Genomic DNA, 22,792 nt, shown 5'->3' on the forward strand with positions numbered 1-22,792 from the left:
AGTAAGGGCAGCAACAATATCTTTTTTTTTATAAATATGTGTATATATATATCTACACATATATATACACATATTTATACATATGAATATATACACATATAAACATATATATATATGCATATATACAAACATATATACGTATATATATACATATACACACACATATACATATATACGTATATATGTATATACATATACACACACATATATATATATATATAAAATATCTTGGTTTGCTATACCTTTTAAAAAGGGTACAGTGTGTACAATTTGATGGCATCTCGGCTTCAGGGCGGGGCTACCGTGTGATTGACAGGTCTCTCCCACGGCGTTGGGTTTTTAGCTCAGTGACATTTCGGTCGCCTAAAAATATCGATTGTACTTAAACCCATCCTGTCACTTTTGGTGGCAAAAAACAATGATGGCGACGGCCATGATACCGAACTCCCAAGTCTCGAAATGACACGAGCATGTCGGAGAACTACGGTGACCTTCGGGCAACCTGGAGACGTGAAAGGCCGTATTATCTAAGGCCGGCATACGGTTTGTCCCTTCTGGGCTGCCGTAGAGACATGGCGGTGCAACGTAGATACGAAAGGCTCCTTTTAAGCTCACAATATGAGTGTCAGGTGATTACACGCTCATGAAAACAGAGTTATGGATATTATCTGTCTTTCTGAAATGCTACACACTGGCCCTTTAAATCACTTCATAGTTCTTTCGATGAGTTTTCTTTTGAGGCAAACGTGAGTGTCACGTAAATGGATGGAAATCAGTTTGGTACGTGTTTATCTTCTGATAAAAAACGGATGAAAAACAAACGGGGACTCATCAGCGCCTCGTACCTTCTCTTTAGCCCGGAGCTCGTCGAACATGTCCTGGATCTCCAGCTTCCAGTCATCCTGCAGCGAGTGGAAGGACTCCTGCGGCATCTCCTCCCTCACCTGCTGCTCCAGGGCCGTGAGCTGGGCCAGGATGGAGCTGAAGTTGGGTCTGCAGTGGGGGTCCTGGTCCCAGCACTCTGTCTCACACACACACACATAATGACAAAATAATTGAAATAAGGAAGCAAAATGAATAGAGGGTACCGAGTTGCTTCCTGAAAACGAGTGGAAACATTTTTTTTTATTTCAAATTCAACCAAATTCACTTTATTTCCTCCAGCAGTTTCACTTCTTTTTAGCTTTCTCTTGAATCAAGGGCCCTGAAAACAGGAAGTAGCTCACATACACATTGTGGGGGAGGGGGAGGCGCATGCCCGATGAGTATTCCGCGCCACTCATTTTTTTTATTCACACACACACACACTTTAGGCACTTTTGTGAGCCTAATCTAGAGTCAAGCTGATCACTTATTCAAAGTGGCATGCTTAATTAACTTGCTGTGGGGGGGAGGGGTTGCATAATTTGCCGCATTACAAGCAGATAAAAAAAACAATCTGATAATTAATTAATCCTCTGAGGTGGTGGTGTCGTTTACTGATCTCTTTTTCTTCCACCAGACGAGCGGGAAGACGGTTATCGGTCGGCGTTTACCTTTTGACCAAAGGTGGCGTGCTAGAAAGCGCCCAGGTGACATTTCTCTTCGACAAAAGGAAGTGCACAAACACGTTGCACAAGGAGACGGGAGCGGGGGGGGGGGACGACACATTTGATCTCACGCTAGAGTAGCGGTGACGCCCACACCGCGGAGCTGAGGGTCAAGTCGCCGATTACATTAAAAAGAACACCGTGACCCACCTGACATGAGCAGAGCGAAGGGCTCGGGGCACGTGGAGGGGATGGGCAGCGTGAGCTTGTTGACGGCGACGCCGTAGGCCACGGCGAGCCCGTCGATCCCTTTGTAGGGGGCCTCTCCCGTGAGCAGCTCCCACAGCAGGACGCCATAGCTGGAGGAGGAGGAGGAGGGGCACAGGCATGAGGGTATGAGGCAGTCAACTCAGACCAAAATGAGACAAGATATCTTCTGGAATTGCAACATAGACATTAAATCAGGTTTTTTGGATCATTTAGTTACACACACACACACACACACACACACACACACACACACACACACACACACACACACACACACACACACACACACACACACACACACACACACACACACACACACACACACACACACACACACACACACACACACACACACACACACACACACCCCTCCCCTGCCTTCACGTGGCAGCTTTTGGGGACGAGTGGGATCGCTGAGAGATTGAGGAAAAAGAATAGCAGAACAAAGATCGCCCTTCATTGTCAGACTCCGCCCACCACATTCTCCTTTTTCCAGAGTTGTGCTGCTGAAAATGAGCTGGCGTTGGTTTGTTGTTGAGAGACGAGGGAGATGAAAAGACGATGTGTGAGAGAGAGAGAGAGAGAGAGTGTGTGTGTCTGTGTGTGTGAGAGAGAGAGAGAGAGAGAAGAGTGTGTGTGTGTGTGTGTGTGAGTGAGTGAGAGATAGGGACAGCGAGAGAGTATGTGTGTGTGAGAGAGCGTGTGTGCGTGAGAGTGAGAGAGAGTAAGATAGAGGGAAAGACAGAGATGTGTGTGTGTGCGTGTGTGTGATGACACAAACCCATGAAGGTAGTTACACATACATTACACACCTACTCTGAAGGGTTCCCTAACGCAGCAGAACATTCCTTAAGCAGCAGAACCCTCGTTGACGTCCTCCAGGACGCCGTCAGAAAGGTTCCGTGTCTCGGCGTGTTCCAGCGCTCCAAAGACCCGCTTAAGTACTAAATGTTCTCACTTGTTCATGTCTGCACCGGAGATTTCTCAAAATGTTTGGTCATGGAAATTAGTTTTAAAGTCCTGGAAATCTATTGGTCAGCATGTGAACCCTGTTATAAAATAATACAGCTCTCATTCATTTAACTGTCGGAGAGAGTGACGGATTCTTAATAATACATTGGGGCACTTTTTGAAACTTGTGAAATAACATTTAACCTTTCTTCAAAAATAATAAATATACTTATTTGGCTGACAGGATATGACCAATTGTCATAAAAATGGCAACAATAAGACTATTGGGCAATAATAAGACTATTAAGCAATATTAAGACTATTAGGTCGTAGTCTACAGATTCAAAGTGTTTTCTAAGATTTGTTGAACAAAAAAATCAAACATAAATCAGACAATCATATTGAATGTTATTCTTATTTCTTTGTGGATATTTATGGGAATATTTTTTTTTAACAACTATTAACAGTTCTAAATAATTGTTTTATATTTTTAATAATTAAAAATGACATTCATTGATTTTTGTGTCTACAGTACAGGCAATACGGAAAGGACTCACAACAAAGAACAAAAACAAAACACCATTAAATCATCATAATTATTAGAGGACTTTAAGGGGCATCGTTTGCCCCTCTAGTGGCATCAGGGCATCATTATATTTCTTCGGGGCGGTTGTTCCCTCTGCTCTCGTGTGTTTCCGACGCTGCCGGAGGTATAGATACACAACCTGCAGTGTGTAGTGATGCTCTGCAGGACGAGGGGGCGCTGGCTGCGGAGGGGTTGAAGCGATGGTGGGAGACGGGCGTGATGGATTGCCGCGAGACTCGAACCGGCGGCCACGTGACGGCGTCCCTTCAAAGGGCGGCTCTGTGCTTTGTTGCGGGACATCTGTACTGCACACTGTCCCATTGTCTCCGGGCACAGGCGGAGAAGGAGGCCTCAACCGCAGCCCTTTATCTGGGAATAGCTCCCTGTGTGTGTGTGTGTGTGTGTGTGTGTGTGTGTGTGTGTGTGTGCCTGGCCACATCTACACAGCAAGAGAAGACTCCCTTGATTATGGTTTGTGGTTTTTATAACGGCGACTCAAAGCCAGCGTGTGATTGGTCGAGAGGAGGTCCAGGATGCTGCCCGTGTGTATGTACATGCGCGTGGGAGCGCGAAGACAAACTACCGAGGACACGGTGCTACACACGGCAGCAGCTACCCTCAGATGCCACGGTTTAATCTATAATCCGCTGGATGCGGATTATTTAATCCAACCTTAAACTAACAATGACATTCCCAAAGCATGCAGTCTGAACACTGTGTACATTTACATATGAATATAACACATTTCCATCGCTTTCCACAAAAATGTTGGGGATTACATTTTTTTCCTCATAACTTTTCCAGGCCTGGAAATAACCAATAATTGTATTATAATAATAATAATATAAAACTAGAATGGGCAGTCGGTAGAGCGCATACCTTCGCATTAGTTGCATGCCAATTGGATAAAAATTGACCGTTCTATGGTAAAAAGAAGGTGTTGACCTTTTCATGGCCTTGACCTTTGACCCGATCGATCCCAAAATCTAATCAAATGGTCCCCGGATAATAACCAATCATCCCACCAAATTTCATGCGATTCGGTTTAATGCTTTTTGAGTTAGGCGAGTAACACGGCTACAAATAAATAAATACACGGCGATCAAAACATTACCTTCCGCATTTTCAATGCGAAGGTAATTATATATATATATATTATATATAATAATAATTATTATAAAAATGGTTATTTCCATTTTTTATATTCCATGACTTTTCCAGATTTTTGATGACTGTACGAACCCCGCTATAACAATATTGCAATTCATGTCGCTATATCTGATTATACAGAATTAAACTTGTATTAGTATTCCACGGTTTGAATGCAACTTGCAGTCCACATGAGTGCAACCTCAAGGAGAACGTGCTAAAGTCATCTTTGACCTAAGGTGAGCTTTTTATTTGTTTATTGTATTCTGGCCATACATCACACATAGCACGAGGACTATTTAGACATTTCTCCACCTACGAGCAGAGCCCAGCTTCACCCTCGGAGCGCTCACCTCCAGACGTCGCTGCCCTTGGAGAAGGTGGAGGACTTGATGACCTCGGGGGCCATCCAGGCGTAGGTGCCGGCGGTGCTCATCTTGGTGGTCTTGTGCCACTCCCTCGCCAGGCCGAAGTCGGTGATCTTCAGCGTCAGACCCTCCATGCATTCATTCTCGATGGGCTGAGCCAGAAGGACTGGAGGGAGGGAGGGAGGGAGGGACAAGTGGGTAGGAAGAGAGGAAAAGGTTTTAAAGGAGTTAAATACGTGTTGTGATTAAAATGCAACGTAAGCTTTTATTGAGCCAGCTCTTATTTTCTCACTTCCTGTTGTCTGCGTGCCACGACAATCCACCCCGACAATAAAGGATCCGACAACACGCCTGAGTTCACTTTGCATTTCACAACGTGACAAAAAGAGAGGAAGCACCGCTTTGAGTCCAGAAGCTTCCATGTCACGCAACCCAAAACACATCCCGCCACTTCAGAATAAAAGCTTCCCACCAGTAGAACCACAGGAAGGCTTTTATTGTGAAGCAGCGACAGGAATATTCATAATATAAAATAAATACGACAAAAACAATATGAAAAGATTCTTATTGATAAATGTTGTAAAAAAAATCAATGATAAATTAATTTAAATATGTAATTAGAATCAACTCAAGAGAGGAAGCACCACTTTGAGTCCAGAAGCTTCCGTGTTACGCAACCCAAAACACGTCCCGCCGCTTCAGCATAAAAGCTTCCCACCACTAGAACTACAGGAAGGCTTTTATTGTGAAGCCCTGACAGGAATATTTTCAATATAAAAAATATAAAAAAATAAAAGATTCTTATTTATAAATGGTGTAAAAAATAAAAATAAAAATTATTTTCATATATAATTTTAATCAACTCTGCCGTTTCGATTTAATTTCAGCAAGTTTCTCAAGGGCAACCGTCATTTTATTTAAATATATTTCCGAAACGAGGATAACAAATCGTTGCCTCATTGCGACAGCAGGAAGCAACAAACACAAAGGAGCATTTTAAAGAGTCTTGAGGCCTCAGAGTGAAAAGTCAGCGGCGAGTCACGTGGACAACGCGCCGATTTAACGGACCAATAGCAACGCTGCGTGATCATCGGGCTGCGTGAAGAGATCCTTGATTATTATGCTATTTGCTGAAAGCGTGTTCACGCGCCGCAGGGGTCCAGTTGATTTACATTCGTAATTATAAACTCGAGGCGTTGCACGCGTCTGAACACAGAAATACTTGTGATTCAAGTGTTTTGGGGGGAAATCTGCTCAATCTGGCACTTGTGTAAGAGAAATAACAACATTATCATTTTTAATAATAATAATTATAACGATTCTGCAAGTGTATGTTAGTCTAATTATAACTTTTCTACTGCACATTGGTGTATTGCGAGCTTCTGTGAGTGTCAAACATTATTCATTAACATTATATTATGTGTGTAATTATTGAAAATCATATTGGAGTTGGCCAAGACTGTGTGAGCCAGATGATCCCAGTGGAAGCAGATCTGTTGATTTGCAGGTTTAGACATCGGGATGAAATGTATTTTAATGTGTTTCATGTTCTAACGACACATTTGAATACAGTCATTAAAATGCAGAGGAGCTAATGACATCACAATGGACGTTACAGTCGTCTAAATAAAACAGTCGCCCCTGGGTGAAGCCATCTCTTGGCCTCCTTGTTGCTTATTTAAAATGAAAATAATCCCCGAATCACACCGATTGACCTTATTGACGGTGAGGGACACGCCCCCCCCACGCCCCTCCCCCAGCAGCAACATAATGGGCCAATCAGATACGGATGCTCGAGAATAGGCCTCTAAACATAGACGCGAGCGGCAAAATCCAAAAAGAGAGAAAAGTATACACTGCAAAAAGGGAATGACCCTATAAGTGCACACATGTTGGGACGCGGCCGGCGGCGCGGCGACCACGCGGCGTCCGAGGGCCTTTTGTTCTTCCGTGAAAATAGAAGCGTAGCGCCAAGGCCGTCGGTGGCTGCGGCGCGACTCGGTGTCACGTGACCCGGTGGGACGCGGGCCGCCGGGCCTCTCTTCCCCTTTGTTGGCAGGCATCAAACGCAGGGAGGAGGAGGAGGAGAGGCGGCGAAGAAGTCCACTTATTACAGGGAAGGAGGACTCCGGCTATTTGCAGCCACTTTCTGACTTTCTGGGATCGGCGCTCTTCTTCTTTTCACTGTATTTTGTTGGAGGGGGAAAAAAAATCCTCTCGAGATTTTGTTTTTCTTTAACTTCTTCTCCACATATGAAGGATCCCCTCTCTCTCTCTCTCTCTCTCTTTGTTGTCTATGTCTTTGTCTCTCTCTCTCTCTCTGACATCCTGTGCAGAGCTTGGTAGCCCAGAGGCAGGGGGGCTGGACGTCACAAAGGAATGCATCACAAGAGGTTGTGTTGTCTGCTGCGCGTGTGTGTGTGTGTGTGTGCGTGTGCGTGTGTGTGTTAAAGGGGATGGAAGACTTGGTTCTTTTATAATGTGGCTCGCAGCCAGTTCTGCTGCAACACACACAAACACACACACGTGCACATGCACGCACACCTTCCACGGCAGCGGCTTGAGTGATTTCTGTCCATTCTGTCTCAAAAGATGAAGACATGTGCAAAAGACAGACAGCCAATCAATGGAGGCTTTGACTCCTCACATTCCTGACGGCCTTTTCTTTTAACGGGCAGATAAGAAACAACATCCAGGTGTGTCCATCACAAACTTCGCCGATGACTTCTGCCTCGAGACGAAGACACAAACCACTAAAAAGTAGCGAAAAACAAAAACAACCTCGACAGTGAGAAAGAAAGTTCCCGCTCACTTAACCTTCTGTTAGTGTGTGTGTGTGTGCAGAAAATCAATGTTCCCGTCCATTCTGAGGCTCTGAGTCATTGTGTCTGTGGATTCAGCTCGGGGGGGGGGGGGAGGTGGTGCTGCTGAAGGTGCTGCTGGTAATGACTACAACAGGCCGTGATCTTTCACTGCACTTCTTTTTTCTGCCTGCCAGTCAAGCCGCTGGTCAAAACAAGCCCCGGTCAGTCACCCCGATTGGTCGCTCGCTCGCAGAGCCCTGACCCCACTTCCAGGGGGGGGGGGGCCCTTCCTTAAAAAAATATATATAAAATCAAAGATTCTGATTGTGATGAACTTCAGTGTGGTGCACAGCGAGCCGCGCGCTATTTTAAGAAAAACTGAAACAGAGAGAGGAGACGACGGTTATCACACGCGATGGAGAGAGATCGTTGTAGTTAAAGAAAATGGCCACACACACACACACACACTACTAATATAAAAAGTGGCAAAATAAAGAAGGCCGTGGCCCTGAGCCTATCTTCTACTGACGCACACACACACACACACATAGATCTATTGAAGTTTCACCACACACACACACACACAACCAATGCAGATAAATGTCTCTGCACTTGGACGTATATAGGCTACCTGTACATGCACATATGGGTCCACAACACTCACACACTCACATAACTAAGCGTAGAAACGAACATGCACATCTTCACAAGGAACAAAAGCCGTTTTAGCCGCCTCAGCACAAATGCACACGGCATTCTTCTTCCACTTCCTGAGCTGAAGGCAAGAGTGCATCCACAGTTCAGTCTCCCTCCACCAACCGCCAACGTCGCACGGCCGCCGCCACGTTAGTCAGCTGCTGACTGGACGCGATGTGGAAACACACTGACCCACATGAGAACCATGAGAACAAATATCGTCGATCTCCATTGGATCCACAGTGGGTCTGGAAGGTATTCAGACCCCTTTAAATGTGTCACTCTTTGTTCCATTGCAGCCATTTCAGTTTTTCTTTTTTAATACATTTGCAAAAAATTCAAAATTTTGGTTTTGTTCAGTCCAGATGGCGTGCCGAGTTACATTAATGAGAAATAAAATGAACTTTTTGGATTTCAGCAAATGGCTGCAATGAAACAAAGAGTGACGCCTTTAAGGGGTCTGAATCCTCTCCGGACTGTAGATCAACAGTCTGGGCGGATAAAACATGGCTCCACGGGACCGTTCCCCTGCGTCCTCTGGCGTCTCTCACCTGGTGTCTCTCACCTGGTGTCTCTCACCTGGCGTCACACTGAGGGGCTTGTCTTCACCTAAGTGGCGATTAGAAAACAGGAAATCCTCCCGCTTCTCCAAAAATAAATAAAGAAATGATAGCGGCGAGTATCGTGATCGGATCAGTTTTATCCAGACACAGCACAACAGACAATGTCGCCGCAAAGGCACCGTGACGCATCCCCATGGCAACGGGACTCTTGTTTTGGTGTTGTTTGTTGTTCAGGAACAAGAGAGTCAGTCTGGACCGACTGAACCCGGCGGAAAGAGTTTCTGTATTTGGGCTAAACAGTTTATTGAAGCCTGATAAGAGGAGCTGAGGTTGAACTTCCAAAATTCCAAAGATCAAACAACTTGAAGAAAAAAAACCTCACCCGAAGTTTACGCCGTGGTAAGGTGACTTTTTACCCCGTTAGCTTTAGCCTTCGTCACTAAGCATAACATCACGTCTGCTGCCAATAACTGCACATTTGGGCTTTTTGGTTTTAAACGAGTCAGCTGCAAAGATCAAAACATCAACTGGACACTGCTCAACACACTCACACTTCATGAGCTAGCTCCGCCCACATCTGAATTCTGCTTTAAGACCAGATATGTTAAAATAAAGATCTAAGAATTGAAGAAGCAAAAAACTTGGCTGGCAAAGCAACAGGAAGTAAAAGGATTGGGTGTGGGGGAGGGGAGGCTGAGCAAATCAACAGCACCGACGGACCGAGAGCAACGAGCCGGGACGGGGTCGACGTCCTGCTCAAGGACGTGTGGCCGTCGCTGAGCATACAGCACAGGTAGTGATAGGGGCCGTAACCTTTCAGCTGCAGGACGGACACACACACACACACACACACACGTCACTCTGCACCTCACTTAATTACATTTTTCACCATAATTCAACGGTCCGCCGCCATCGCTGAGCGCACTTCTCTCATGAGCACCCCCCCCCCCCCCCATCACCCGTAGGCGAAAGGGAGAATTCTGCCCGGGCGGGGGCTTTCCCTAGGAAGAACGGGAGCTTTGTCCCCCTGAGGGACGAGGCTGACAGTCTGGCCACTTCTGACCAGGCAGACAGAGAGAGAGAGAGGGAGAGAGAGAGAGAGAGATAGAGAGAGAGAGAGAGAGAGAGAGAGAGAGAGAGAGAGAGAGAGAGCATAATCACAGTGCAGAGGATGAAACCGGCGCTGGAGTTTCGTCTCGGCGGCACGCAGCGAGTTCACCGAGTTGACAAGAGGCCGCAATCAGCGTGAGGAGGCCTCGCGCTCTCGTTTGATGTACAAATCAAAAATGGTATTCACCGTGAACACGACCCGATGGTTCTGGGACCTTTTTAAAATCACAGAACCAGTGTGAACAAATTCACAAAGCGGCCTCAGCTAGAAAATCATGTGCATGGATATGTTCACATACACATACATATCGACATAAAGACTACGGGAGACATTGTCTGGGAACGACTGCTCTTCACTACAGTGGAGGTAGTGATTACTTTGAATGGCATGTATTACTTACTTGTAATAGTATGTATAAATTACTTTTCATAGCATGTAATACTTATTTTAATGTGCTGTACCTGTAGCTTTGCATTGTGTGTATTTTGTTGTTTTTTACCACCTATACTGTAGTAGTGTGTCTTATCCTGTTCTGTTTGTTATTGTTTTATGTTCGTTATTGTTGTATCTTCGTTATTGTTGTATGTTCGTTATTGTTTCATGGTTGTTATTGTTGTATGGTTGTTATTGTTGAATGTTTGTTATTGTTGTATGTTTGTTATTGTTTTATGTTGTTATTGTTTTATGTTCGTTATTGTTGAATGTTCGTTATTGTTTTATGTTTGTTATTGTTGTATGGTTGTTATTGTTGTATGTTTGTTATTGTTTTATGTTTGTTATTGTTGAATGTTTGTTATTGTTGTATGTTTGTTCTTGTTTTATGGTTGTTATTGTTGTATGTTTGTTATTGTGTTATGTTTGTTATTGTTTTATGTTTGTTATTGTTGAATGTTTGTTATTGTTGTATGTTTGTTATTGTTTTATGGTCGTTATTGTTTTATGTTTGTTATTGTTGAATGTTCGTTATTGTTTTATGTTTGTTATTGTTGAATGTTTGTTATTTTTTATGTTTGTTATTGTTGTATTTTTATATTGTTTATGTTTGTTATTGTTTTATGGTTGTTATTGTTTTATGTTCGTTATTGTTGTATGTTTGTTATTGTCTGTTAAGGGTCTACAGATGCTGATTAGCTGTGTAGCTTTAATCTGGTTCAGAGCATCACATGGTGACATTGATGTTTTAACTCTACATGGTCCCTTTTAAATAAAGATAATAAGAATGAAGTGATGTCATTACATTAAACCAGACTGCCCTGATGCTTCATTGTTCCACTGCATTGTGACACTTGGACTCATTTTAAGGACGAAGCTCTCGGTGCTCAGAGATGGAACCTGAAACAGGAGACACCTGTTGAGCAGGTTTCATCCTCTCCGGGTTCACAATGGCAAGGGACTTTTATGATTTCATCACTGCGATTCAAAAACAAATGTCTGGTGGGCCGCTTCTCAAAATCTGTGTTGACTCACGATCATGTGATCATGTGATCTGCTGCAGTATCTGTGCCGGTTGCCAGGTAAAGAAAAGGCTGCGAGGCCCTGAAAACGGTCACTTATTAACAATGCAGCGCTGGTGTTTAACCTTCATTAGCAATATTTATTTCCATCGCAACTCAGACAGAGGGCCGTTAATAATATGACGAGGTACAAAGAGTCGGGAAGTCAACGCAGAGCCTGTTTACGTTCATCACATGGCGGATAAAGTGTTAAAGACACTCCTGGGTTCAGTGTGTCCGCCGTACGAAGGTGCTCTATTATCAGCGTGACACTCGGGTTGTGATCGTAGTGACCGCACATTAATACTCGACATCAACCTGGCACTCCAAGGGTCTTAAAGTGTCTCTGAGGAAGTGCCGCTGTTCCAAAAGACATTCTTTGACCCTGTATTTTAAATATTTCTTCTTTGCTTTTTTTTTTACTTCATTAGAAAGTTAGTCAAAGCGAAACTAAACTGGAATATAAAACCAACGACGAGAGGTAAAAGACAAGGTGGGGAAAAGATCCACAAATATCAGGTCAGATTTACAGCAACGTGCGAGCGGTAACCACGCCAACAGCTGATTGTAACATCCTTCATGCCGGCTTCCTTCCTGAATTCAAAACATGCGTCAAAAAGAATTCCTCAGAGACGTTTTCTGCCTCCCACAAACAGACGGGCAGCTTTTCAAGCTCACGTGAACCGTCTCGTGATCTCTGAGGCCGAGCCAGAAAGACGACAACAACAACAACACACTGTGGCTGAGTTCTGGAAGCCTCGCCACTTCCTGTGTGCTCTGACCTTCCAGCGTCTGCGCCTATTTTTCTTTCATTGTATTGTATCCCCCCCCCCCCTCACTCATCCTGCTCACAACCACACACACACACACAACCACACACACAGCAGCTCTCATGACTAAGCGTGGTGTACAGTACATGGTTTATACAGGTTCCAGGGTGCTGACACAGTATTAGAGTCTGGTGCCTTAAATTAAAGATTAAATATTAATTATTACACTGGCTGTTGTCGAAAAGCCAAAACCAATAGTGTACAATATTTAGATTTGACTGCACTCACGTGTGCTTGGATAGCGTTGTGTGTTTTCTAATATTAATAAACCCCCCAGTTGTATTTGAAATATGGATTTTATGACCTGGATAAAAAAGAGAAATCACATGAAGCAACAATAATGCCATGAAAACTTTCCAAAAGCGGAAGAAAGCTAAAGTTTCTAAAGACTGTGGACTAAAAACACAAAGTCGAAGTGGCGGTGGAAATGGAATGAATGAAAGGAGGCGTGATGGCAGTTACGATAGAGACGGTTGAAGGAGGGCTGGAGGAGCACTGAACGAAGAGCGAGGACCACTTGTCAAAGCGCTGAAGGGAGCTGAAGTCCAGAAGTGAAAGCAGTTGAGGCGCCACGTAAAGTGAAGTGAGACGAAGTGAGCCCGAATGAGACGACTGCGAGTTCAGGTGCAGGTGTACTCAAAAGACGTCCCCCGAGAGATAATAATAACTCACATTGGGCTTTTGGGTTTTGTACTTGCTAGTCGGTGATGTTCACCGCGACGATGCTGCCTTAAAGAGACAGTTCGGCTATTATTTTGGGGAAATAACACTTTTTAGATTTCTTTGAGAATCAGCCGGGAAGATGAATATCAAGCAGATGCAAATGTTTTTACATTTCCCAAACTAAATATATAGAACGTGTTGCTTCGTGAACTTTAAACTCATCGCCTCCCGGTTCCAGCTCTGACTTTTTAAGGCAGCTCGTGAATCCACTTTGATCAAAATACAAACGAGTGCTGTTGCCATCGCTTTGGGGAAACCGACAGCTGGACTGGGACCTCTGAGTCTCCTGAATGTTCAGACCCGACCTGCTTCTCACTCCAACGTGTTGCCTGCTCGTCTTTCCCAGGCTAAAGAATAAAAACAACGGAGCGCACACACCCAGTCGGGCTCCCCTCTGCCTTATCGCCCACCGACACTCACTCTGAGCCAGGAGCAACACAGCTGTAGCTCCGCCCCCTCCCCGGTGACCCCTTTCCTCTCCCCGGAAACGCCAATCAAGAAGACGCAGTCATGTTTATGGATGGCGGAACTTCATGACGATGCATTTTTCCGCCACCCGTGACATTGGAGGTTACGGGTCCTGCTGAATAAAAATACGTAACCTTTGCATAAATTTGCTCTTTGCGGTGGCGAGGATTTAAAATAAAATAAAAGTGGTGCGATGGTCGGGTAAAGATTTAAAGCAGGCACTTTGATGGATCATTCATTTGAGCCAATTCCCCCCCCCCGGTCCATCCCATAGTTGACCAAGGGGATATTTTGAGCCAGAGATGACCTCCATGTTCGGAGCATCTTTGATACCGTCGTCAGCCGTAGCCAAAAGGACATCGAATGCTGCTTTGTCGTCACATTTGTTGGATGATTTTTGTCTGCGGGGTAGCTAGCGGGACTCATAGGTGCTGACTGACAGGAACACACACACACACGAAAGGGAAACGTTGTTATTGGTAACTACACATAGTGTAGCAAATAAAACACAGGTCCATGTTCAGACGATTAGGTTTGAAATCCCCTCTTATTCCCTTCAGAACTAAAATGTCAAGCATTGGTGTGTGTGTTTGTGTGTGCATGTGGTAACAGAAGAGCACACATGCAAACATCCCACACACACACACAGACAGACAGGATGTGTTGAGTGAGCTGCAGTGAGCACTGGGGGCCCTGAATGAAAACATGCTGGTCGTGGGACGTATCAGATGTTTGTCCATTCGTGAAAAGAAAAAAGATGTGTTGCTAAAAGTTTAACTGTGTAAAGGCCGGAGTCCAGCCAGCGCTGAGCTCGGCACTATCTTCCACCGCTTCGAGCTGCAGAATGTTTGTGCCTCTCTGAAGGTCTTTGTGCAGAGAGATAACCGACAGCTGGACTCAAAGGGCTCTTCAGACTTCTATTCGAGCGGCAGCAAAGCGGTTTACATAAAGATGTTGGTGTTTCCTTCTCAACTTCAACCTTAGAAGGGGGGAAAAGATTTATTTTGTTGTTGTTGCATGTATTATCAAACAAGTGCAAAATATATACCGGGGATGTGATCAGGGGGTTGAATTTGGAATGGTTCATTTCCTCTCGACTTAACTCCACACCAAATGTAATTGATTTAATACACATTTGAATTACCTGGTTGAAGCGGTTTTAATGTGCCACAGCTGACGGGGGAATTAAGCATCCCGATTACCCCATTGTTGTTTGGCAGTGTGTTCGGCGTGCCACGGTGCATCACCAGGATGTAGATAAGACGGTTAGAAAAGCTAATGTGTGTCACGGTTTTTAAACCGGTGACGCCGGCCGTCAGTCGGTGGGCGCTGACTAGTGAACACGAAGCGATTTCATCGGAGAAAAAAACAAACAAAAACGGCAGCATTCTGAACGGGATTCAGCGTTAGAGTGGTGAAACGTCATCTAGATCAGGGGTCCCCAACCCCCGGGCCGCGGCCCGGTCCACGGCTTGGTTGGAACCGGGCCGCGGGAAAAAAAGTGAATTAAAAAAATTGTAAATTGTTTTTTTCTTCTTTAATCAGTCGGAAAAATATATTATTTTGAAAAAGGAGCGGATCCACCCGTGTGGACGTCTGAGCCGCGTTCAGGAGTCTTAAAGTTCGGGTTTATCGCTGCAGGCGAGTCTCACGCGCCGAACCCTCTGCTGGCGGCACATTTCAGTGACAAAGAATCTTAAAACATATTCAACCTGCTCAATGAATTCTGTCACTTCAGGGAAATGACAACTGTTTTCAAGTTGGCCGATAAAGTCGCTGCTGTGTGGGCGAGTGAACAGCGGAATATTCTCCATGTTTCAGACGTTGACCGGGTGGAAGAGGCTTTTAAAAGAGTTTGAGCGGTACTCCAACCACAAAAGACCCGACTGCAAAAGAATAGACCTGCAACCCATGTAAACAAACCCACCCGGTGAATCGAGCCCGTCCGAGCTAGAAGAACATGTGGACCAAAACACACGTCTGTGTCGCCATCTCCATTAGCGGCTCGTTGCAGGTCAACAAGCGCACGGCTCACACTAATTCGGCGTAATGATGAGTTGTAGTTTTGGCACTTTATGCCCTTCGTATAATTGTATGACGTCATTTTTATTACGTCATTTATATTGCCGGTCCGTGAACATAATTTCTGACACGGAACCGGTCCGTGGCTCAAAAAAGGTTGGGGACCGCTGATCTAGATAACCACTTGATACGAGAACACAGAATGACTGAGTGCATACGGTGTTAATGAACAATGGTAAGAGAGAGAGAGAGAGAGGTTCCTCTACTCTGTTCGGCATTTACTTTCCGGTGGGATTCCATCTCTGCGTCACTTTCTTCGAGGATCCCGTTCCATCAGCGTCTTCTAATAAAACGGGCCGAAGCCTCCGCTGGTAATTAGCGCCGACCTCCAGCTCTTGTTTACGACCCTGAAGGCCGGGTGACTTTTAGCTGTAATCCCTCAACAGCAGCTGGTCAAAAGACAACTTTCTTTTTCATCGGTCAGGAGCCGCCGGCGGTTTCTTCTTTTATAAAATGGAACTCCTCTTCCCTCAAGCCATCAATGTGTTTTCTACTTCTCTGTTAACGAACGCGTCGTGTCGCCCCAGTGCATTGTGGTCCACTTTTAGGCCGCAATTGGAAATAGGCCTTGCGACAGATATCGGCCCGTTTGCCTGCCAGCTCAACGAAGAACCTGCGTCATTAATCTGGAGGAACCGGCTCCACCATCTGAGGATCAGCGCCGGTGCTTCAGTGGGTTCTGACCCGTCAGCAGAGTTTATTAAAGTGTCCGAGTGGTGCAGTCTGCCCTTAAAGCATCGAGATGCTCTCGCACCTGTGTGTTAAACCCCCCCTCCCCCTCCCCAACCACAACAGGATATGGCTGCGCGGCACGACAGGGCTCTGGCTGCGTGGAGACGTGTCGGGGCAGGCCGCGGGACAAAAGATTCAGGGGAAGAATTAAAAAAGCAAGGGCGGGAGGAGGGCGATACGATCTCCTGGCGCACGGACACGGGGGTTGTGTTTGCGTTGGCCTGCCTCGTGCACAAACACCACACTGACATAACTCAACTTTCTTTTTTTTAAAAGTCATGTCCAGCGGAAAGGCCCGGCCGGGAAAAAGTACCGGGAACAGACGGAGACCGGGAGCGCTGGTTCTCAAAGTGAACGAGATGGGAGTGGTGAAGGGAGCCTGGGAGGAAGGTGTTCTTAGGCCGTGCCGAATAGGGACCCTATAGTGTGGAATCAAGGGGGTGAACCTGCCGGCTCAGTCGCTCCCAGGCAGACCAGGAGCGACCGCGACCTCGCTCTATTTCAGGATCTGCAGGAACGGAGAGAACGAGCCGATACAGATACAGATATAGATACAGCCACGGGGGGGGGGGGGTAAACACTGCATCAAAAGAATGATAACAGAGGGGAGGCTGCAGTAACATTCAGGTGGCTGGGTGTGTTTGGGTTGGCCAAATGTGCTGCTAAGAGCTGAGAAAGGCACTTGGGGGGGGGGGGGGGGCAGTAAGCGTGTCTCTGCAGTTCAGCTTTAATAAAAAAGGTTCAATGCCGACGTGTCTGCCCGCGAAGACCCAAAAAACGATGATGCAAGACCCCCACCCCCCCAACCCCCCCAACGCCGGCCAAAGTCCAAAGTGTGAGCTGTGACGGGGAGCCGCCTCCTGAATTCCTGACCTTCGTGAGCAAAGTGCGGCATTTTGTGCCTTTGACGACACATAACTGCATATCTGCCTTCTTGGCCTACATTTTCAGAGGGTCACATGACTGAGCTACATTCCCACCCCAAAAAAATAAAAATAAAAAGATGTAGCTTTAATTTTACTTTTAGGTAACGATAACTAGAGGGATGAATTTCCCCAAGACAAAGACTTGTCCTGTCCCGGTGATGGCACACGGTCAACAGTGGAGAGGTAATCCCATCTCCCAGAGCAGCGGGGAGCGCGAGTTAATAATTCTACCGAGGGAGTGAGATAGGTTGCCTTTGTTCTCGATGTGGCCTTGTGGACAGAGAGGCCTTCAGCCGCCGGACACGCAGGACACCGCGTCCCATCACCGCCACCCGGCAGGCCCGGGAGACCGCGGGGGGGTGGGGGGGGGGTCGAAGGACTTACTGTTGTTGGACTTGAGATCCCGGTGGATGACGGGGACGATGGCCTCGCTGTGCAGGTACAACATCCCCCGGGCGATCTGCACGGCCCAGTTGACGAGGACGTGCGGCGGGATGCGGCGCCCCGCCAGCGCCCGGCTCAGCGGCCCGCCCGACGCGTACTCCATGATGAGGCACAGGTTGGGCTCCTGCAGGCAGACGCCCTTCAGGGCGATGATGTTGGGGTGCGTGAGCATGGCGAACAGACGCGCCTCCTGCCGGACGTTCTGCGCCGTCACGCTGATGTCCTCGTCCGGGTCTTGGCGGGCGGCCTTCACGGCCACCAGCAGGCCTCTCCAGGTGCCGCGGTAGACCTTTCCGAAGCCCCCGACCCCGATGACCTCCTCCAGGCTCAGCTCCCGGAAGTCCAGCACGTCGGGCTCGAACTGGGCGACCGCGGCCGGGCTGAGCTCGCCGACCACGTCGCCGGGCGGCTTGAAGGAGCCGTAGTTGGACGGGAAGATGCCCACCTTGTTGTTGACCTTCCCCGCCCACCAGCCCTCGTCCCCCGAGATCTCAGAGTCCAGGGACAGGACCTCCACCAGGTCCCCTTGTCGCAAGGTGAGCTCATCCTTACAGGACGCCTCGTAGTCGAATAAGGCCGTCCACACGGGGTTGGTGAAGTTCCCTTTTTGCGATTGATCCAAATTCTTCCAGTTGGACAGCGAGCCGCGACTGAATATGTTCTTCAGCGGCTCCATGGAGCCGCAAGCAAGATGGCGACACTGGATCCGGTCAGGGACCAGTGAACTGTGTTCAAAAGCTTGACCAACAAGCGGGTTTCGGAGGAGGAATCGGAGACGACTGAACGGGGAGAGTCTCTCGTTCGTCTTGACATCACACGCAGACGCACCGGATCAGCGAGCGGATCGATCCAGTCGGCGTTTCTCTCGGTTCAAGCGACGAGCGGTTGGCCCAACAAGCTCACCAGCCGGCTCCTCAGAGGCTCCTGAAGGGCCTCATCGTGGGTACTGAGCTCTCCTCAACACGGCCACCTGTTGAGCTGTGGAACCATCGACTATCCAGAGCTCGGTGTAAAATACTTTGTGGAGTAATCCAAAGTCGCTGTTCCCACTGTTCAGCTGTCCATTTGGGTGATTTTGCGTCGTGTATTTTTAGCCATTAAGTGCAGTGGCCACCACCAAGCAGGAAGCGCTGCGAAGCCAGAGAAGAATAGCAGGAAAAGGAGCATTCAGTGCGGCCAGCCGGTGTTTTACGACGAGTTCCAGGTCGCGTTAGCGAACAGAAATCTCCAACAGCCGAGCCGGGCCGCCACTGTGCGGCGCTCCCGCAGGAAATCCCGCCTCCCTCCGCGCGAGCGCGTTCATGCTGAAATTATCACAAGCGCGCGACGAGCCGCTCGGGTCTTTATCGCGACACGAACCGGAGGGACGAGACGACTTTATGGGAACAGGAAGAGCCGTCCGAACCCCAGAGAGAGAGAGGGGGGGGGGGGGGAGAGATAGAAAACCACGCAGTAGAAACTAAATCCCGTTAGTTCCCGGAGTTGTGGGTCAGCGCGTGGCCTCGTCCAGCTCGCCGGTCCCGTTGGAGCGGTCGGTGTCCAGGCGGCGCAACAACTCCATTGTAACGTGTGTTTTATTCCTCTTGCTCGGTCGACTCGTCCGGACCTCGAACTTCCACTGCCCACAGTCAGCGGAGAGGGTGGGGTTTCACAACTTTGTTTTTTCTCTCCCAACAGGAAAAGAGTCAGATGACATGGCCTCGGTGAAGCCACACGATGTCCGGTGGGACACTTCCGGTTGGGACTGTCAACATAAAAGCTCGGACTGATGTTTAAAATGTTGTTTTGCGGGAAATTGTCAATAAAAGTGATTAAAAAAAATACGGACGACAATTAAATATCACTAAATAATTTAATACTGATTCATGATAAATTCTCTATTTATTTATGATGTATTTATTAATTATTTATACTTAATAAGGGACAAGGATATCATGTATTATCATTGTGTATTATCCTTCTGCGGACAATACATTATTACAGAAAGGTCACTGACTGTAATTAGTCAATAATTCACTTATATTACATCGCCTATGTAGATTTTTGGTAATTTTCGCATGACTTTGCTTTTCACTGCAATAACAATTAAGAAGACTTTAAGCACAATAAAGTATCCTATCACGTTAAAGCCGAGTTTCAGACTCTAAATAATACTCAAAAGCCAAGAGTGCACTAACAGACCACACGTTTACAGTATGAATGATTCCATCTGTACACATGACATCTATTGCACCTGTCCATCCTGGAGAGGGATCCTCCTCTGTTGCTCTCCTGAAGGTTTCTTCCCTTTTTTCCCCGTGAGGGGTTGTTTGGGAGTTTTTCCTGATCCGATGTGAGGTTTTGGGACAGGGATGTCTATGTGTACAGATTGTAAAGCACTCTGAGACAAATTAGTCATTTGTGAAAATGGGCTATAAGCCTACAAATAAACTGAATTGAAAAGTAACAACTATTTCACCGTCTAAGTAAAAATGTATGTAAAGTGACTAATGTTGTGAAGAATGTATATTTAATTCATTTTCATTTCCTATTGACATTCTCTTGACCACACGGCACAGTTTAGCGAGGCTTTTATTTTGAAAAACACCCGAGATGCTCTATTTGTTAATTATGGCTGACTTTGTATTGGTGGGAGCAGGTGGGAAATGAACCTGAAAAGAACAAGAACTGATTTGGCAAAAGGCAACACACAGTCATTAGCGAAATCATATGTACATATATATATATATATATATATATATATATATTTCTTTTAAATATATTTATACATATATTTTTCTTTTAAATATATTTATATATATATAGTTATTCATATATTTATACATATTTATATATGTATATTTTTTAAATATATATATATATGTATTTATATATATGTGGGCAAACTGTGGCCTTTAATCTGTAATTATTTTGTGCAAATTCCCATGTCAACTAAATATCACTTTTTCCTAAAAGATGCTGTCAATGTAAGTGCTGACACTTATTTCCCAGAGCTGTGTATGTTTCAGTAGTCTTGTTATTAGTTTCCACACTCATGCATATATTAAAACATTAATATTTCATCTGCCATATGCTTAGTTTAAATCCACACCATTTACACCGATTGCTATTTGCTCCCATCTGCTACAGTGAAGTGTTCTCCTGTGAATTGAGTTCAGATATCATGCTTCAGTGACATTCAGTCCAAATACTCAAGGACACGTTCATCCAAACATGGTCCCCACGCTCATGGAAAAGAAAGCTTTCTGTGAGGAGGGATTTGTGGGAGATTTTCTTTTGTCTGGTGTGACTTTTAACAACAAAAGCAGTTTCAAGCCTCAATCCTCACATTTAAAAGCCTTTGGCATCTGGCTGCTTTAATGTTCCTGGAGCAGTTTGATGGGCTGTACTCACCCCGAGCGACCTGGGGAAGCTGCCACGGAAATTACACTCAAGTGGAGTCGGATGTACCGCCGTGCAGTTCTACTTAAGATAGAAGTCAAATAGCTCATTTATAAAGTTGTATTCCAAGGAGACGACTCTCACTTTGAGTTTCACCTTTAGAGTAGAAAATTAAACTGTGATGCGACGATATAAGGTTTATATGTCTTTATGTCTTGATCTTATAAGGATTTCTCCTAAAGACGTGAATATGCAAAAACAAAAAGGTAATCCATTGTGTTTTTTAAAAGAAGAGTAAAAAAAGAAGTGTGTGTAAAAAAAGAAACACAACTGGTTCCTATAGTTTTTAAGCGTTACTCAAACAGGGTCTTGATAAAAGTCTAATTAAATATCATCGGCTTGGAATAAAGTGCTTTATTTTGAAGGAGGGTCATTTTTTATTTATAAAGTATGTGTTCTTTCACAAAAGGTTTTATGCGATGACAGGTGCATTTTAACAGGTGTAAAATGTATTTGAAGGGTAATCAACAACAAAAAATAACCATTTAGCATCCGGCCTTTAGTTATTATAACAATATTAAGTAAACAATATTCTCTACACAATTTGTTACGTCCTGTTTCTGTTGCTTCGACGAGCATCTCACTCGATGAATTCGGCAATAACTGTCTGACAATTATTGGCACCCACTCGTCCCATTAGTGGCATGTTGAAGTGCCCTTGAGCAAGGCACTGAACCCCCAGTTGCTCCCCGGTCTTCACTGCAGCCCACTGCTCCTGAATAACTCCGCATGGCTCAATGCAGAGCAGGATTTACCCAGGGGGCGATACAAGTGGACATTTCTTTCTATAGCCATCATGAGGTTAACATTTCAGATTAATTATGAATCTGCAACTCTCGGATGGAAAACATAAGTCTCCCACATGATGGGTTAAGAAGAGCTCGGAGATCCATTTCATCTCACACCATCATCGGGTCAGAATTGAACTCGTGACCTTCCCATCAGCTATTTTGTTCAAACTTAATTAACCTCTTCGAATGTCAAAATAGAGGCTAAGCTTCTATTTAGGCGGTAATAAAACATTTTTGTATTTGCACTTCATTAAATAAGACACTCGCCCCGGCTCACTGAGGACCGAGCGGTCCGTGGCTTCATGGGAAACCTTTGGCCCCTGGCCGTGTGGAAACAGTGTGCTTCCTTCTGTTCTGCCCTCCGATGCCTCCCACTCCCCTCCCTCCTCCCACCACCCTCCCTCCTTCCATGCCCCATGGTTTGTTTGGACACCAAGCTCCTAAAGTCAACCCCCACCCCCCCTCTCCACACACACACTAACCCAGACAGCTAGCCCCGCCCTCCTCCCAGTCCGCTGAGTCAACGCTTGTGCAGGAAGGATGCAGTTGTTATTGCGGCCTTGGCTCAGGTTTGCTTGTGTGTGTGTGTGTGTGTGTGTATGGGGTGTGGGGGGGGGGTCCAAAATGGACTGTTTGAAAACTAAAGAGAGCAGGAGGAAGAGGAAAGGGTCTGGACACCTTTCGTCGTCTCTACTTATGGGATAGAAACCCCAGCGCTTCGTCTCTCAGGTTGTTGTTTTTTCATATTGCAAAAACACAGGAAGTGTACAACTCAATAAGTGAGGAGGCCTCGGGACTACAAAGGACGCGTTCCGGGCTTGTGAAATGTGTCGGG

General features: G+C 45.9%; 1 protein-coding gene and 1 long non-coding RNA gene across 3 annotated transcripts in view; one reads left to right on the forward strand and one right to left on the reverse strand.

Annotated features, from left to right (window-relative positions):
• The window catches only part of LOC130211482 (mitogen-activated protein kinase kinase kinase 11), a 35,971-nt gene extending 16,575 nt beyond the window's left edge, over positions 1-19,396 (reverse strand). The window contains exons 1-4 of the mRNA XM_056442217.1: positions 17,666-19,396; positions 4,839-5,019; positions 1,740-1,888; positions 846-1,021 (exon numbers count right to left, since the gene is read on the reverse strand). Coding sequence (XP_056298192.1) covers positions 846-1,021; positions 1,740-1,888; positions 4,839-5,019; positions 17,666-18,401 — 1,242 coding nt within the window. The 5' untranslated portion in view covers positions 18,402-19,396. The remainder of the gene's footprint in view (positions 1-845; positions 1,022-1,739; positions 1,889-4,838; positions 5,020-17,665) is intronic.
• Positions 18,172-19,581, forward strand: LOC130211491 (uncharacterized). 2 transcript variants are annotated; one of them, XR_008835078.1, is made up of 2 exons: positions 18,172-18,261; positions 19,403-19,581. It is a non-coding gene; the product is annotated as an uncharacterized LOC130211491 (long non-coding RNA). The 2 variants fall into 2 exon arrangements; XR_008835079.1 differs by lacking the exon at positions 18,172-18,261 and adding an exon at positions 19,203-19,292.
• Positions 19,582-22,792: the final 3,211 nt, after the last annotated feature.

The sequence above is a fragment of the Pseudoliparis swirei genome, chromosome 21, assembly GCF_029220125.1.
Source record: "Pseudoliparis swirei isolate HS2019 ecotype Mariana Trench chromosome 21, NWPU_hadal_v1, whole genome shotgun sequence".
NCBI lineage: Eukaryota > Metazoa > Chordata > Actinopteri > Perciformes > Liparidae > Pseudoliparis > Pseudoliparis swirei.